Source organism: Cuculus canorus, chromosome 2, assembly GCF_017976375.1.
Source record: "Cuculus canorus isolate bCucCan1 chromosome 2, bCucCan1.pri, whole genome shotgun sequence".
Taxonomy (NCBI): domain Eukaryota; kingdom Metazoa; phylum Chordata; class Aves; order Cuculiformes; family Cuculidae; genus Cuculus; species Cuculus canorus.
The window spans coordinates 75,360,190-75,379,958 of record NC_071402.1 but is presented as its reverse complement, the minus strand read 5'-3'; the positions used below and the strand labels follow the sequence as shown (position 1 = coordinate 75,379,958).

General features: G+C 37.6%; 1 protein-coding gene across 1 annotated transcript in view; it reads right to left on the bottom strand.

Annotated features, from left to right (window-relative positions):
* ADCY2 (adenylate cyclase 2) overlaps positions 1-19,769 on the bottom strand; it is a 230,750-nt gene that overhangs the window by 36,630 nt on the left and 174,351 nt on the right. Inside the window, exons 16-17 of the mRNA XM_054060772.1 lie at positions 11,724-11,861; positions 2,690-2,809 (exon numbers count right to left, since the gene is read on the bottom strand). Coding sequence (XP_053916747.1) covers positions 2,690-2,809; positions 11,724-11,861 — 258 coding nt within the window. The remainder of the gene's footprint in view (positions 1-2,689; positions 2,810-11,723; positions 11,862-19,769) is intronic.

The window sequence follows — 19,769 nt, the reverse complement described above, 5'->3', positions numbered from 1 at the left end:
GGTTCCAATTCACCCCAAACTTCTTAGAATCCAGAATTTGCTCCTCATTTATAGTTCCTAATTTTCATCCCTTGCCACTTTTGATTTACTTATCTGAGTAGTGAGGAGCACTGCTGGTGTTGAAGTCTAATATAAGAACCTAATGCCAGCAGACTGACAAAAGATTTATTCCTGTGCCACCGCACAGTTTCCACTCATGCCTGAGTTCAATAACTACCCTCTATATATTACTAGTATAAGGGTCAAGGTAAAATGTCTAAAGATCTGAAACCAACAATTTCACTGCCTATTTCACTGCGGTATTTGTAAATTGATGAAATATATAGTTGTCATGAACCTCACAGAAACACAATTTTACAAACTCTAGAAATAAAGCTAAGATATGAAGAATATAAAATTAATGACGTGACCCATGTATAATATCAATATTAAAAAATCCTTTTCTCAAATCCTCCTGAGTTATGACTAGATAAGAACATATCCAAATGTTAAAAAAGGACATTTCTTTCCTATGTCGTATGTATCAACAAAAATGTGTATGGTTGAAGTTCAATTTCTGTAAAGCTATTTTCTCTCGATTTTTCCTGGAAATGGGTTGGAGCATCAAAATTAATGCTAAAAGGGGAATGCTACAGTCTCACTAGAATCATTATCTTAGTCCTTAACATACAGCACCTTTGACAAAGACACTTCCTGAAATTACAGTCCTGCCACTTGTAAGGAAGTTGTCTTTTTTGAAACTACAAAGCATTCTATTTCTAGATATGCTAATTTCAGGCTATCGTTGACTTGTTGATGGCAGTACTTTTGACAGAAACTGAATTGCTGTACACTAATTTTGGAGGATCACCAAGATGAATAATTTTCACAGCACCCATCAGACAGGATCGATCTGCCATCTGAATCTCTGCTGTTACTCTAATTTGCTTGGAGATCTGCTTGAAATAAGAAATAGAAAGAACTGCTCTTCAGAATCACAGAAAATAAAACTTCTCTGGTGGCTGCATTCCACAGGAGGTCACACTCCGAATTCAGTGTTATGCTGTTAGGCAAAATTAGCAGCATCCATGCTTCACTCTGTGAGGCATTCTACTTGTGAAACTAGTTTTTGAAAAAGAAACAAGCAAATAAAAGGCAGTGTTGAATCCAAAACTGGATACAGTTTGACAAAGATCAAGAAAATTCCAAGTGCAATAGATAGCCTGTTAGTGTTCTATAAACCACTAAATGTTTCACGTGCCAAACATGTGAAGACCTGACTAACATCTTAGTTATACAAGGGAAAACAAAGGGAAAAGATACAGTAAGAGTTTTTTTTTGAAGAACAGCAGACTGAATCTTAATAACAAGTATTATTTGTGAAAACTGTATCCTACAGATTCATGTTGAAGAACTTACTGGTAGAAAAGAAAACAATATACCTTGCAAGGTGTACAAAACTATAACAAGCAATATAAAAAAGATGACTAGAAAATCTGCTAATTAAAAAAGCAAATAAGTATATAAAACCCCCCAAATATAAATAAGCATTGAAACAATTTATTTTTATGTGCTTTTGAGTGCAGAGGCTGAGAGAAGGACTGCATTGTTTTTTTAATAACAAGGATAACTTGATGCCAGGGCCAAAAGAAGACATGGGCACCTACCCACACCTGGTGGCATTTAGTTAGCAAGGTTTGAAGAAACTCATGCTCTGCTTTTGCCTTATCAGAGAAATGTTGGAAAGTTTGAAGTGCTGCAGTTACTGCAACTATTTTTTTCCAGAAGGATTCTATACATAATAAACATCTTGCTTTTGTGTGTGTCTAGGATTGTTTAGTTTTACATAGTGAATAGGTTTATGTAAAACGTATTGTGTGGAAATCGGCACACACCATTCTTGTAGTGGTCTCAACAGTTCTGCATAGAGATAAAATAATCTCCCTTCTCCTCTTACTGCCTCCTGCTTATTCATCCAAAGACTATTGACCTAATTGGCGCAATATACAGCTTGCTACGTTCAACTGCAGGTCTTTATAATCCCTTTAGGAATCATTGCTCTCTAGGATACAGATCCCATTTTCCACAGGAGTGCCCTTCCCCCTCTTCTTGCATGTGCCACTGCACTTTGGTTCACACTAAGATATCTTCTTCTAATCAGCTCAGACCTTTTAAACAGTTTGTATAGTGGTACATGAACGTTGTATTTCCCCCTCACCCCACATCTTAATCAAATATGCAAAGACAGAAGTGTAATGATCACAGATTTCACATTTACTGCCAGGTCAATGATGATACTGGTGAATATTTTCAGGTCTACCATTAGTTGTTGTGAAACTTGTTTGCAGATCAACCTGGTTTCCTCACTGACAATAATGTGGAGCTTTCAGTGCACAGCCTGCTTTGCAGTCTCTGTGTGTTCTGATATCTCACAACGCTCATTTGTTGGCATGGGTGAGCTACACTTCTTGGTTATGAGACTGCTTCCTGCTTTTTAATCTTACATTAATTCAAACTTCTATTTTCAGAGCACTAACCCCCTTTAACTTCCCACTTCCTTCAAATGCAGTTGCAGGTGACTGAAAGAAAATTAAGCTTTTGCTCTAATGATAAAAACTGGTGGGTGTTTAACTTCAAGCAGACCTGGCAACAATCAATTTGGTATAATCGTTGTAAACAAACAAAAAAAAGAAATGTAAAATGAACTTACCGGTAGGAAAAAACAGTTGTTTTGTATACCCCACCGTGTCTGATTACTCAAATTAAGAAAACTTGTGTTTGATGAATTAAGAACTGAGGGAAAAGCTTTCACGGCATTATCCAGGAAAAACTAGAGGAAAAACAACATATAATCCATTAGGTTGTCAGCTGTTTAAGGTCAAAACAGAGAGGGGAATTGCAGAAGAAGAGAAAGTTTTGCCAGTAATCATTTGACTTTGGTACTTCACCACAAATTGAAATAGAAAAGCGAAAATGACATCAGTTGAATATTTCTTCCTGCACCTTCAGACAAAACCAGCTTTTTTAGCCTCCACCTGACACTTTCCATTTGAATAAAAAATGAAAGGTTCTCTGTTATGTTACTTTAATATATCACAAGCTCACACACTAGAAAGAATGATGAAATAAATTCAATATGAATAATTTCTGGGTTTACCTCAACTGAACCTCCTATCTAAACACAGAAGGAATTTAAAGAAAGAATAAGAAGTCTTTACTGAAGCTGATTCACATAGATGTAATCCTTCTCATAATAACAGTGATGGTACTTATATTGGTACTTATCTCGAAACAGAAGAGTGGAACCACTATCTCTTGGGTCATCAAATTCAGCCAAATGATATCACAGGTAACACCGTCAACCCTTTGATGTACCGATCCAGTGTTTTCTTAAGGAATTATATTTGACTACATTATTCCAGTGCTTTGAACTTCACCAACTGACTGTTTCTAAGTTTAACCAGTATGTATGGCCAGTTCCCATGTTTTTTTTCTTCTTTTTCTTCTTTTTCTTCTTTTCTAATGTCATCCTTTAGCTCTCAGCTACCTCCTTTCTATCCTTAGTATTTACATTGCCAACATTTAACACCACCTCAGCCTTCACGATGCTGAATTTTTCTAGTTTCATCTCAGCAAACAAGCTCTTAATTCTCCTAATCATTCTAGTAGTTACCCTCTGTATGTATGTCTTTCAATACAACCTTCTGTGTTGTTCAATACAACCTTCTGTGTGAGGAAAACCGCAAACACACTTCCCACAGGTTTGATCAGTGAGTTGTGCAATAGCATTAACACTAATTCTGCAGAAAATATGTTTCCATACATTCTAGAATGACAGCTCCTTTGCTTGCAGCTATAAAACCTTAATAGCTCATCTTACCTCGTGCAAAGCATTCTATCTGGCTCAGACAGATCATGAACTTACAGCAGCTTAACACATTGCTTCACATTGACAAAATCCCAGACACTAACATCCTCAGCAAACATTAGGTAGTTTCCTTTCATTGGGGCTCACTTAGCTAAATGTAGTTTATACTTAACATGAGTAAGACCAGTTACATGGATAGTTATTGTGATTCAGCTGAGTTGTCATTAAACTCAAATAACTAATCAAAATCCTGAACTCACTGCATGTCTGCCTGAGGAGCTTCTGTCTTGTATGAGAATTTGTCTGTCAGACCAACCATGATCTTTCACTTTGTACTAAATTTCATCCCATTTTTTTTCACTCAAATCCTCAGCTGAATTCTTCTGTTCTAAAATCTCATGCCTTCCCTCACAGACATTGCCTATCACCTTAACTTCATCAGGAAATTTTGCAGTCTGTCTCATACACTGTATATGAAAATCCACATCAGGCTGACCATTGCAGAGCTCCACAGGTCGCCTCCCTCCCACCCATCGTGCTTTGCACACAACCAGTTTGTAACCCACCTTAAATCCTTTCCCTATCCCCATTTTTACTTATTCCCTAGAATAAAAGTGATCAGTTCACTCAGAATAATCAAATCTAGATCAAAATAATTTATTGATTTACTAACACTAGATCTGGTCAGCCATAGCTCCGTGTAGCCAAGCTCTGAAAGCATCCAGGGAGGGAGACCCAACATCCACCTTTGGCCACGTGTCCCAGCACTGTACTACCTACACAGTGACTTTTTTTTTTTTTAAAAAAAAAGGCTATCCAACCTGCTAAGCCACCACCTGTGGTCAATGCCTTGATATGTTCTGTGGTGCTGCTGAGAAGAGTTTGAAACCATTATTACTCTAACACCTCTTCAATAGAAGCAGGATCAGTTATGTGCTCATGAAGGTGACTAATATGTCTTCCCTTACCAAGACTTCTTCATAAGAAGTTGGCATGACCTAACACAACATGCAAAATGGGATCACCTTTGTCTGTACAGTTGCACTTTCAGGTTGTCTTCGTTTTTAAATATGCTTCTCTGACTGTTTTTGTGCAGCTACACATAATTAACTGGCCATCAGTTAACTCTACATTTGGGATCAGTATCAGTAACACAACAGATATATCACAATACCTAAATCACACCCTACAAAAGGTTAATAAACACCTGCAAATTTCAAAACATCCTTCTGTAACTGATCCCAAAGAGAAACAATCATGCACAGACACAGAATTAAATGCCCATCTGCCTCTTCTCACAGTTTCTGTGCATTATATGCACACACTCCCTCTTCTAGGAGTATGGGTTACTGTACTTGCACACCCCTCCTGTAAGAAGATGTGGGTGCTCTAGCTTTATTTGCCTTTATTCATATTGATAATGCACATACTGGTGAGAAAGCACCCCACAAGTTCAAGTGCATCAACAAACCCAAGGTGTGGTTCCCTGCTTGTCATGGTCCACACCGTCTCCTCACAGCTGAAGCACAGGCAGCTCACAGTGTCTGACGGGGAGGCTGCTCTTGCTGGCTGAGGCAGAGGTGTGATGCCCCGGGGGGTGACTTATGACAGTGTCAAACCAGGTTTTGACAGTCAGCTGTTTCCACTCCAAAGTCTCTGCCTCCTGTTATGAATTCCCACGCTGCTTTTATACTTTTTTCCATGCTATTTCCTCCTCTGCTTCAAATTCCCTCTGAAGTGCCTTGATTCCTCTTTAACCCAGCTGATACAGGAAAAGTTTTAGGCAAATGCCCTCCAGACAACTTCAAGTATTTAATCCACCTTCCTGCCCCCAACTATTTACACTGACATTCTTATCCTAATAAGTGTTATTAAACAGGTCATTTGCCAAAGGCTGGCAAAGAGTCACCACATCCCACCGATAGTACATTTACTCTTTTTGCAAACATGAAATAACTGTATTTAGTTTCAGAATGCCATCCCACACATGTCCAGAGAGAAAAAGATTATATACCATGAAGAATTCAATTATAATATGTATACATATGTACATATATATATATTCAAATACATTCATATCTTCTAAAGCATTTTAATTTTGGTTTTGAGGTTTGTACAGGGCATTTCTGACCTGTAAAAGTGACCTGTATACACAGAAGGCTATATGAAAAGTGACATCTATGAATACATAAATAAATATAAAAAGGAAAGAAAAAGGATATGGAAATGTTGTCATCCACCATGAGCCAAACAGCACTTATTTCTGAATGATGTGTTTGTACTTGTCTTTCTTGTCTCTCATCAGTTATCTACATCTCCTATCACGCTTTGGAGATATATATTGTTCTCCAACGTAGTATTTTTTCGCAAGAGACAGCTCAGTCCTACTAAGCAGTCACACCTACTCAAATGACTCAAATGAAAGCAATATTTTTTATGAATACCAATGTTTGCCAGGGAACATCTGATCGCATTACCATTAAATTCTCATTTTAACTTCAGATTCTAACAGCTTTTTCTTTTCCTATGTTCATATAATCTGCAATATTCAGTTGTGAGTTTCTTGCCTCACATGATGAAAATATCTGCTGTGCTGCTATTTCTTTCAATAGGAGCCAAGTAGTGACAGATCCCCCCCCCCAGAACATGGGATAAGCAGGTTTGTGCATCTGTTCTTATCTGACCAAGAATCTGCACAAGACTACACAATTCACTAGTTTAGATTGTACTAAAAAAAAAGCCAACTTTCTCACCAAGGTATGTTCAACACTTCTTTACAGTCCACAAAGAACCAGAAGTAAGACTTCACAATGAACACAGTCTGATAGCACGTAAACATGGCCAAGTTGAATGGGTTATATCTCACCTTACTAAGCAAGAGGGCAAGATTTCCATTATAATATGCATAAAATAGCATCCTACTGAGAAGAAGGAAAGGTGGTAGAATGTAATATTAAGTGTACTAATCAAATGCACACAATAAAACGTGCAAAGTTTGAATAGCTACTGTGCGAATGGTTTGACCCTGTATCAGCAGGCAGGAGGCAAAGAGCTGGGAAATCCCCCTTCATTGAACTACTGAATCATAGAGTAAAAGGCAAAATGAATTGAATCAAGTGCACAGAGAGTTCAACTGTGGTCATCAACCTGCAGTAGCACGATGTCGTGCAAACAAATAGTACTATCATTTCATGTGCAAAAAGAAGGGATAAGCTACCTCAGGAGAGTAAGAAGTGTGCTTTCACACACCAGCAAGAAACCCCACAGCCCAGAGGTAAACTCTTTAGGAAGCAGGTGCTCCCAGAACGGCAGTTCTGGAGAGGAGGTGTGATTCATCAATGGAAATACATAAGCAGTAAAACCAAAGGTCTGGCATGCTACCAAAAAAATGCAGCTCAACTGAATGTACAGTTTATGTTCATTTGAGCCCATCACTGTTTTCTCTTCCTTATTATACAACACCGGAAATGGATTTGTGAGGACTGTAAGATAAAGTATAAAACCTGTCTTTATCACCATTCTCTCTCCCCACTACCTCCTTGCCTCCTATGAATACGCAACTAAATTTTAAATTAATTTTCTGATGTTCCAGAAGAGCTGTGCAACGTCCTCAAGACACAAAGTTCTACAGTTTTTGTTGGGTTATTGTAAACAAAGTTGTTCATGTTTGTGCCCTGCTCTTTAGTTCAGCAGAAGACAGAGTGAGAAGTATATACTTCTAACTATGCAAGTCTGGTATGTGATTGTACTAGAGGATTTGCATTTTTCTTAAAACAAAAGAAATGAAGCAATTATGCTTTTGTTGATCATTGGTCTTTTGTTTGAAAATCTAAGTCAAACATGCAAGGATGTCCTTGTTAATTTTTAATTTTTCTACCAATTCTCCAAATATCCACATGGCTTATGAGAACTTTCTTCTCAAAATGCCTATCAGTGCTTTATTTGAAAAATGCCGGTTGGTTTGATAGCTGAGTCAGGAATTTATCCCCAAATCCACACATGAATGCTCCAAAAATAATATGGAGAACCCCAAATTCTGGTATCATTCCTTGTCTTCACAAACTCCTAAGCAGAATTTTAAGGAGAGCCTGGAACATGAAGTAATTACCTGGACTAATAAGTATTTTTTGAATAAATAAGGGGTGATGCTGAGGCACTTTAAGTTGGAAAAGAATGATGAAGATCCAGAGAACACTGCACTGCACTGAATATGATTTTAGAGTATTTTGCCTTTGTACAAGATTTTTTAGCTTCCAAATGCTCATGCATCTATGTTAATTGGTGTCCTGTGATGTGTCTCGTTAATAGCAAAATTTCTCAAAATGAAGATGTTCGTTAATTTTTTATAAAAATTTGTGTACCAAGTGAAACGCATAACGATCTATGTGTCCCCATGTATTCAGGCCCCAGCCTCCCTGCAGAGGCAATGTGCAGTGGCAAGCAACTGCCTTGTTCAAAGCTCCTCATAACTTTTTGTAAGAGAGATAAGGAGCTTGCTGGGCCTTTACAGACTTAGATACCATCATAGCCTTTGACAAATACAGTATTGTTCATTCATATAGGTTCGTCTTTGCTGGACTGTGGGGCAAATGATCATGTGACAGCATGCCTCACACACTTGAAAGACACCAGAACTGCTGTAAACATTATCTCAGGATGGTTTGTGCCAATTGCTTGCTATCTCACCTGCTAGTGCATCTCTGCTAGTCCAGTCTACCTAGACTGATACTGATTTTAGTAAGTTTCTTAAATTCTCTCTACAATCTGGAATGGATTTGTGGTGGGGTCTTGCATGTACAACCTAAATGACCTGACTGCAACTGAGCATTCCCCTTTCTCCTTCCAGCTCCTAGGCAAGGTCCAGCCCTAGACAGCGCAGGTTTATTCTTCTTAAAAGAAATGCATTAGGCACCCTCCTATTCTGGAGGAGGGCTTCTTCATTGTGCTTGTCACTGTAGGGATATATAATTACAACACATCTGCCGAAGAGCTTGCCTATTAAAAATATAGCACTGAGCAAGGCCAGCAACTGTATTAATAGAGTTAGCTACACTAAAGGAAGGTATATTAAATAAACAAACTGCCTGCTACGAGAATGGAAGCAGATCTTCTCAATTATTTTTATTATTAAAACACAAGATATCAGCCATGACTAGAAGGAGAATGGTATGGGTCCAATATTTGCATAATTTAAGACAAACCACGCTCACAAGCATACATTAAACAATGGAACAGAAATACACCTCTGTCAGTCCGTATGTTTCTAAAGACATGTTGTTTCAGAGAAAATAGTCCAGTTGCTCAAAATCCAGTGGGTGAAAGACAGGAAAGCAAGTTAACATCCTGACCCTGAAAGCTGGTAGTCAAGGCACATTCCTGGGACAGTATAGCCCTGAGATTCTGTTGCTGTGCCAAGAACCATTCATGCATTTGATGCAGTAGTGACTGAAATAAGGAGCTCTTTCAGGGTTCTTTCATCATGCCACTTTCACTGAGATCACATGAATCCCAGAGGATGGTGAGGCATAATCATTTGATATATCGTATACAGTCATTCATTTAGCTCCCAGAGTTGATCCTTTGCAGTCATTCAGCCCTACTGTCTCTCTGAAATGTCTAGATTGTTCTCTGCAGTATGGCTTCTCATGTTCTGTTTAATATAGGTCAGTTTCACAAAAATGGTCTTCCTCACCCGCTGATTGTTGCTCTCTATATATGGCACCAGTTCTAATACTCAGTGGAAGCAGCATTAGTCACCCTGTCCTTTCAGCTAAGAAGTATTTGAAACTTTTGTCACATTAACTGTTTTTCAACTTCCTTCCACTGATCATGACTATACACCTCTTAAACATGAACACTAGATTCAGATGTCTGCTGAAGCAGATAATTAGAAATAAAATTGCACCCCCACTCTTTTCTAGTGTCCCTTGACCATAAAGACTGGGTTTCATTTGACATTTTGGTCTTAATTATGATTTATTGGGCGTGGGATGGTTACACACTTTTCATCTCCATTAAATCTTAATGGCTACATTTTGCCTTTTTTTTACTGAAAGAGTTCATGGAAATAAATGCAGTTAATGGACTCTGCTATTAAGTACACGTTGCTTGGAGATATAATAATGATACTTCAGAGTTTCTCCCACAATTTGCTATTAATATTAAGGAAATGCAAATTTCACAATCACATTTAAAGTAATTTTTGCTAGTCAAACTATTAAGGTTTAGTTTCAAGGTGGGAATTGTATTTAAAATTATCATCTTATGAATATCATGGAACATGATTATTTGTAATACTGCAGTCATTACCGATAAGGCACAAAAACATTAAAATGCAGCCTATTAAGTTTTACTGTAACCTTCAGTCCATGGACTTCACTCGATTTATTTTTTTTTTCCAAAAATAATGTACTGAACAGCTACTTTTTTGCTAAAATGTCTTTTACTAGTTGATGGCCAAATCTGAAATAGTCTACATACAATAATAGAACTTCATTCTAAGGAAGAAACAGTTGATGATCGTATCTTCTTTCCCACTTTTCAACTTAATCAATAACCATATGGTTGCATGAACTCTAATTCGAAGTATACTTTAAACTCAAGTAGGTTACTTCATTTCTTCTTGAGCATTTATAGAGTTCAAAATAAGAGAAAGTCTAATCTGACTGACATTTTAAAAGCTACTACATCTCTGGTGTTTGGCCTGTAGTATGCCAAATAAATTTTTTACTTGGCTAAAGGTTATCATTCACAAAGGCATACAGTCTTTAGTTGAGAATGAGATGTGATGGAGAATCAACAACTGTTCACAATAATTTGTTCCATTCCTAACTGCCTTTGCTACTAAAAAGTGAGATTATTTTCTCATTTTCCAGCCACTGCTTCTTTGAGTTTTCTTCTACCAGCCTTAAACACTAAATTCAATTAGGCAAATTTTTCTTGAGCATGCAATTGTTTTTGAGACTATCTATCTCCTCTCCTTAAAAAAAAAAAAAAAACAAAACAAAGAAAGTACCAACTTTCCCCCCAAAAAAAATCAAGAAAACAAGAGTCGGATGATTCAATTAAAAAAAAAACTGAGAGAAGGTCCTACTGAAAATTTCAGATATGCACATTTAAAAGCCCACGTTACATCATTCTGACCATTTATCCCATATACTGCTCATCCCATGAGACAACACATCTTTCAGAATAAACAAAGACATTAGGATTCAGGCTTTTTGCAGCCTAATAATGGAACTCCTCTGTATTTGCTGTGGCTACAGAAGAATAATAGAATTACAGATTTTCCCTTTTAGGAGAGGAGAGGAAAGAACAGGTTGAAATGCCTAAAGTAGAGGTAAGTCCTAACAAACCTGTAGTTCAAAACTTTCAAAGTTTCAATGTAACTGATTTTTTTTTGTTTTTCAAAAACCAAAGACAAGGATGTGCAATTCAATAATGTATATGTTATGATCATTTTGTGATCCGGAGAGGAGCATCACAAATCTGAATAAAGCTTACTTTGTTTTGCACAAAAGTCTTCCACACATCCTGCAAAGAGATGCTTAATTCTTTGAGCAATATTCTGTTTTTCTAAGCAATGCAGAGATAAGCAAGGGATCTCATAATTCAAACCTGGGATTTAACTATGTTTTATTTCTTATAAATTACATTTTTCTCTAACAAACTGGATCCAAGTTCTTGCTGAGTATCCAGTTTGGAGAGGTCTCCATTATGTTCTCTGTTGTTCTGCTTTAGGTTTCTGTCTCTGGTAATCATTATGTTCCTGACATAGCCATGGGCCATAAATTTGACATCTGAACAACTACTGAACAAAGAAAAAGATCTTATAAAAACAAAAAAGCCAAGAAAAAAATACCCCCTTTTCCCTTACCATGTTGAATACTGCCATAGTTAATATTATAGCAGTGGTTGTCAATGTCAGAGTGATCCGTGGCCAAGGACGGTTCGCAATTATTCCAGATGATTTCAGGATCCACAACAATGAAGCTGATGCTTTCTTGCTACATTGCTAAGTGCAGAGAGTTTAAAATAGAAAAAACCCAAAAGTAGTTATTTTAGTATATTTAATTACTATAAAGAAAGGCAGAATTGAAAAGGTTCAAGATTGAGGGCAGCATTAATCTTGAAACACTGGACAGAAATATTCAGTATTATGTTCTCAAGATCATGATTAAACATGAAAGTAAATGCAAATACAGTTAAAATATCTGCCATTATAGAAAATCTGTTCAATAATTATAAATTACAAGTGCCTTATTAAACATTCAATATATATTATTATAAATAGCAAATAGAGAGTTTACAACAGTGTCATTATCTCTCATATCAGTAAAAATCAAACAAACTGATCTCCCCCACCTCAATTGAAAGAGCAATGTTTAATACAGTCAGAAAACTTCAAAAGGTAAAACATGACTGCACAGTCTTCAACAGAGATGCAGAGGTCTCCTCACATAGGATAAAGGCTGTACACACAAACATATCTCTGGCAGTCTACAAAATAGCAGGGTTTCTAGGCTTTTCTTTAATTTGTTTGAAGACTTGTTTGATAATTCAAGTGACAGGAAACAGAGCAAAGCAAATCCACACTGTTCAGTGAACAGAAAATTTTTCTTCCATCAACAATAAAAACTTTGACTCATTCAACCTCCTTCTAAGAATACATTGCAATAGCCTCCATTCATAAAAGCATATTGCCTAGAGGCACAAGATGCTCACAAAGAATAATCAACCGTTTGTAGCAATTCCAATAAATAGTCATATTCCCAAAACTTCAGCAATGAGGCGATAACATTGTCTTGAAGCATCTTGTGCCCTTTGCAAATGTCAAATTCAACTGTACTGAAAACTCTGTTAAAACTAAGCAATAAAAAGTTAAGAAAAACGGTAGTCCGAAGTACTCACTTATCAACTCATTTTCTCTATTTATTTAACATTATCAGAAAACACTCTACATGTTGCTTTCACTCCAGCCACATCACTCAGCAGAGAACAGGAAGTCTCTGAAATGAGGACTCAGGTACTAAAAACTACCCAGTATAGGATTAATTTACAGCACTTATCAATTAGTTCAGGTACAATAGCTGTGGTACATCATGCTAAATTACACTATGACCCAACACATGTGACGTAGTTTACATTAAGGTCATTGTCATACTGCACGTAACTATTTCCCTCCTAATTACACACTATTTGGACAAGTCCACTGTATACTTAGAACGTTTTTTACATATTGTTTTCTTTCATGACAGGCTTTTTTGCATAGTGGATTGGACAGTTTCAGAGATGTCAAAACAATAACTGGAATTTCAAGGATGGGCAAAGACAAGGGAAAAAACAGGCAGCCTTATATACACATCACTCTTCCCCCATATTAAAAAAAAACAACAAAAAAAACCAAAAAAACCAAACAAAGAGCAACAACACACAAAATCAAGGAACATGCATTTTTAAACAAGAAACTTCTGCCCAGATGCCTTTTTGAACTTTCAGACCTTGTTCTCCAACAACCACAAGTGTGCCTGTGGATAATTACAATCAGGATGTGCATATGCTCCACTAGCAAATTTCAGTCCTGATTAGCCAGAAAGAAGGAACTAGATCAATATCTAAATTCATGAATATTACTTTCAAAAACTTCTCAGACTTTTCTACTTTAACAGCAGTGCTTCAAGCTGTTGAATTTGAATTATTTTCATGTTTTTAAAATAATCATTGAACAAATTGTACTACAGAATTGCTGAGATTACTTAGCAATGTCCACTCTGAGAACTACATTTATTGCTGAGGGCTGCTTTATTGCTTTCCGAGTACCTGTATACATTTGAACTGAGTTATGTGGCTTCAGTACCAAAATTCCTTGCAATAATTCTAGATTTGAACAAAGCAGAGACATGGATTTGATGAATGGACCATTTGGTATATAAGGAATTGCGTGGATGGCCAAACTCTAACAGTTATGGTCAATGGCTTAATGTCCAGATAGAGATCAGTGAAAAGTGGTGTCCCTCAGGGGTCTGTACCGTTCATTATCTTCATCAATGACACAAACAATGGGATTGAGTGCACCCTCAGAAAATTTGCAGATGACACCGAGCTGAGTGGTGCAACTGACATGACTGAGCGACAAGAAAACATCTAGAGGGACCAGGACAGTCTTAAGAGGTGGGGCCATGTGAACCTCATGAGGTCCAATGAGGCCAATGGCAAGGTCCTGCACATGAGTTGAGGGAACCCCAAGCACAAATACAGGCTGTGTGAAGAACAGATTGAAAGCAGTCCTGGGCCGAAGAACTTAGGGTATGTTGGTTGATGAGAAGCTAAACACAACCTGGCAATATCCACCTTCAGCCCAGAAAACCAACCGTGTCAGAAGAAGTGTTATCAGCAGGTCAAGGGAGGTGATTCTGCCCCTTTGCTCTGATGAGATGCCACCTGGAGTACTGTGTCCAGCTCTGGATTCCCCATCATAAGAAGGACAAGGACCTATCGGAGCAAGTCCAGAGTAGGGCCATGAAGATGAACAGAAGCATAGAACGCCTCTCCTATAAAGACAGGCTGAGGGATTGGGCTTGTTCAGCCTGGAGAAGAGAAGGCTCTGGAGAGACCTTATTGCAGCCTTCAGATACCCAAAGGGGGCCTGTAGGAAAGCTGGGGAGGGACTTTTTACAAGGGCATGTAGTGACAGGACAAGGGGGAATGGCTCTAAACTGAAAGAGTGTAGGTTTAGAATAGATATAAGGAAGAAACTCTTGACTATGTGGGTGATGAGGTTCTGGAACAGATTGCCCAGAGAAGCTGTGGGAGCCCCGTCCCTGGACGTGTTCTAGGCCAGGCTGCATAGGGCTTTGAGTAACCTGATTTAGTGGTAGGTGTCCCTGCCCATGGCAGGGGGGTTGGAACTGGATGATCTTTAAGGTCCCTTCCGACTCAAACCATTCTATCATTCTGTGAGTATATGACTTTTTAAATTTCATTAAAAAGCTATTTTTTCTGTTTCCATTTTAAAAAAAAAATGTTCTCTGGGCAGCTTTATCACTAATAAAAGTCCTAGAGAATAAAATAAATGTCAGGAAACAATATATCATTCAGCCAGTGTGATTAATCAATTCAATACTTCCAGCTGCTATTGCTAAAATTACAGATTTTGCAGGCTGTGATCTGGAGAAAAATATGAGTGTTGCTAGACTGCAACTTCAAAAATGAAGTTGTAGATAGTTCTTTCCACTTGTAAAACAGAGGCATACCAGAACTCAGTGATGTATTTGACAGGTTGTTTAATTCATGGGTCTGAGTTCTGGAGAGTAAGGATCATTGTTTATTTGGTACGTCTGTCATGACCACCTGGTTTGTTACATAGATGACAGGTCTCCCTAATAGCAGAGAGAGCACCCTGCATAGGATAAGCCAACAAGACTTCTGAAAGGAAAGTTTTTGACAAAATGCTGATTCACTCTTTAAATCATTGAGTAGAAATTCCTTGGAAAACGTGAAAGAATACACTGTTGATCAGTAATTCTCTATGTGAATTAGACGATTTGCTGAAATTTGTTTCACTTTTGAGCAGTCTAAGTTCAGTCCATACAGAGTACAACTGCAGTACTGCTGAAAATTTAGCAAACTCCTGGAAGCAGAACTGGAGCGGTGGGATGATCATCACATTCAGGCTCTTGATATAACTGGCAGCACTATGCAGGTTTATTTTGCTGATTCATTAGCTTAAGTCAAACACTTTTTCATGTAAATGTTATGTCTTATTTGCAATTTTCTTAAGAAAATGGCAAATGAGCTGAAAAGAAGAAAGTAATCATTTCTAGAAGGCATGCAAGAAGGGTAAGATATCAGATCTCAGTAGCATTAGCTTCTGTGTCTATTCTAAGTGGAGCTGGCATAACATGGTTCAGTGTTTATCATTTACCAACTAGAAATAATAGGTATTTGTAGTATGAAAGGTGACTAATGTATTACCTTTTCATCTGAACATGTTGAATTCAATATGACAGCTTAGTGTGATGGTGAGTAATAACTTATTTTGAATATTCAAGTCATTAAAATGTATCCTGTGTTGTCTTTCCTAACATAAAAAAACCTACTTCAGCATTTAACAAAATGAATGCTGTCTTTCTGAGTGAGATCAAGGAATTGGTGTGAGAATTAATTGTGACAGCTGTGTGTAGATGAGACAGTGTCGCAAGAGCTGTCACACTTTTACACATACTGGCAGAAGTTGGAACATCTTCACTGAAGACCTCTTATTTACACAAAGTCAGTGAGTCCTGTTTTCTATAGTTCTTTTAATTTTGCATTAAAATACAACTTAATATTTTACTAATGTTGGTGTTACTAAGAATAAAGAGTAACAAAAAGCCCCTCAAGTCAGGTGGTTTTTTTTTTTTTTTAAATGCTCATTTTCACTCAGACTTGAAGAAGATACCAAAGTTCAAATGCAAAGAACTGGCTGACAGTGATTACACTGTCCTAAGCTTGGAGAAGAGGGATTTTTGTATAGCAACACAAGCTTACACTTTACATACTTTCTATAGGTCCTATTGCTGATAAAAAAGGACACAAGTACTTCTAAATGAGTCCTATCACATCAAGTTTTCTAACTTCATGGTGGCACATGTAAACCTAAAGCCAGGGATTTGGAATCATACAAAATGCATCAGGGTGAAGAGTCTATGGTACAATTGGTCTGACAAAAGCTAGAATCCTAAATAAAGAGACAACAGGAAAAAAATAAAGTCAGTATCACGTTTTTTAGTTCACCACACTTTGCAGTGTTTACTGTACTTCACAAAGAATCATACTAAAATGGCCATGTGCTTCTGGCTGAACAGAAGCCAGCAGTGTGTCCAGGTGGCCAAGCACAATAGCATCCTGGCTTCTATCAGAAACAGTATGACCAGAATTAGGCAAGTGATCATCCCTCCGTACTCAGCACTGGTGAGGACACCTCCAATACTGTGTTCAGTTTTGGGCTCCTCAGTACAAGAAGGACACCGAGTTGCTGGAGTGTGTCCAGAGAAGAGCAACAAAGCTGGTGAAGTGGCTGGAGAACAAGTCTTATGAGGAGCGGCTGAGGGAACTGGGACTGTTTAGTCTGGAGAAGAGAAGGCTGATGGGAGACTTTATCACTGTCTACAACTACCTGAAAGGAGGTTGAAGTGAGGTGGGTATTGGTCCCTTCTCTCAGGTAAGGAACAAAAGAATGAGAGGAAATGATCTCAAGTTTCATCAGGGGAGGTTTAGATTGAATATTAGGAAAAAATTCTTTACTGAAAAAGTGGTGAAGAATTGGAAGAGGCTGCCCAGCGAAGTGGTGGAGTCACCATCCCTGGAGATGTTAAAAAACCCATGCAGATGTGACTCTTCAGGACTCAGTTTAGTAGGCACAATGATGTTGGGCTGATGGTGGGACGTGATGATCTTAGAGGTCTTTTCCAACCATAATGATTCTATGATTCTATTACTTACTTCAACTATCTCATTCAAAGGAAAGAATACAGTAGTAAGCTATATAAACATTTCTTCAGCCACTCAGAGTTCAGTCCTGGCACTTCCTTGTTGCTTTCCTCTTTTGAAACAACGTAAAGTCAGTGTGTTATATGCTGTTTTAAGAGAAGACATTCTCAGTCGCTCCTGTCAAAGTTTTCTGTTTTACATGAAATATTTGGAGTGCCACTGGTTTTGAGAAAGAGGAAACCTGAACGACTTTTTAAACATAGTACCTGGGGCACTGAACTAGAGGAAAGAGTTCTGAATGACATGTCTGCGTTGACCATCTTGATTTCCAAACAAGCCACTACCACCCCAAAATTTCCTAACACAGAAGCAGCCCTGATCTGCAACTATACTGCAGCACTTACAAATCATGGATACCATCTCCCATATAATACATGTAAAAGAACCTTCAAAACAATCTGGATGCTCTCTGCTTTTGTTCTTTTTATTAATTAACCGCATGAGAAATTGTTTGCATGTTGGTCTGTTGGTATTAAGGAGCACATTCTGCTATCTCTTTATTTGGAGGGAATTTACAATCTCATCTTGGCCAAGGACGCTAAAAGGCAACATTACCAGATATGAAAAAAAAACCAAATCAAGATAGTCTAACACATCAAAAATACTAAAAGATAAGTTATTAGCAAAACTTCCATAAGAAATGTGTGGTTTTCACCAGGTTAGGCAACCTCTTCAGTTGGTCAGAATCACCTTACATGAAATAAGCAAATAACTCAAGGAGGAGTATGGAGAAGGATTTTTGTTACTGAAATCAGTACATATCTGACAGTTCTTGAAATCTGAATATGGTACCTAACTCAATAATGATGGAGTTGCCATAGCAGTGCCTGTGCCACAGGCTGATCAAAATGACTTTTAGGTTTGATAAGCCTCTTTTATGGACCTTGTTGTAGCTGCCAGAGTACCTCTCTGGGTGCTTACTGCCTTCCTCCATGCCTATCTTAATCTTAATTTACAAGAGAAGTCTTACTATTGAAGGAAGTGAAAGGCTTCAATCTTTCTTTCAAATCTGCATTAAGGCAGACACATCAGAGGTAAGATACCAGGCCAAAAAATTTTCCAACTACTGCTGGTGCTGATATTCCTGTTCTTGCAGAGCTTTAAGTTTCTTTGGTGTACATAGTCTTTCTGTTAAGGACATGTGCCACTTGCCTTAGAGTAAAATAGAAATCCCTCCAAACAAAGCTAAAGATTGTGTATAACTCTGTCTACAGTGGTGTGGCATAACTAATAAATAACATGCTCTTTTCTAGCAGGGACAGGACAACTCACATACTGGCTGCACCTTTTAGATGAATTTTTCTCAGCTGTGGAGGCAACTGTTTTCTGATGTTTGTTTTGTTGCTATTGTGTTTTCCTAATTCTTTGGTTCAATTGAGTATTTAAAAGAGACTATAAACATGTTCAGATGAGGAAAGAATTTTTTTTACTTCTAATCTTCCTTTTTAGCTGATGTAGATAAATAGGCTTGTAAGGGATAAATATACGGAACAAATAGTCATTTCCTATTAATAGAAAGTAGCTGGCACAAAGATTATGTGGTGTCAATTAAGTGCATGCATGTCCCAGGTAATGCAAAGAAACTTTTGAGACAGTATTTTAATCAGTGCACAAAGAACATCTGCTTGAGACTAACAGTGCTTCAGCCGGCTACCTCAGCTATGACAGATTTTTTTTCTTCCTGTGCTTACTGTGTTTTTTTTCTATTGTTTGCTTTACGCTTTCTATTCTCTCATTTAGCTAACTAGATCTCTGTTTCCTTGCATTCACAACAGAAGGTAAAACACATCTAACAGTTACCAGGTCTAAGGCATTTCATACTCACTCGATGAACTCATCTACACTTCAAGAAGATAAAGACACGCAGAAAATACATGATCTAAAGGACAGCATCTGTCTGCATGAAATTTGGGAAGGAAACCTCTCAACAAAATTTGAAAGACAATTTTCAAAATTAATGAAAAAAAATCTACATTTTAAATACGAAAATATAAGCCGAAAAGGATCTTTAAGACCAAGAATACTCATAGTCTTGAGATTTAATTTTGAATACTGTGATTACCTAAAAAAAAGTAAAGAAAAAAATGCATAGGAACAAAGAAGAAATTAGACTATAAAAGAGATAAATCTATTTCAAGTTTCGTTATGTATGCCAATTTTGGCTAGGATTGATGAAGGTTTAATGCCCATGGGCAAATGACTTTTTCTACGAGAACTGTCAACCCACTCTGTCCTTGGCCCGTTTGCCCAAGACTGGCACAGAATGACACACCACAAAGGCAGGCTCTGGAAGTCTGCAACCTTGTTATTTGTGCTACTACTCTGCCACACCATTTGATGGAAACATGCCTATTCTTATTCAATGGCTGATGTTATCACTCCAGAATAGATT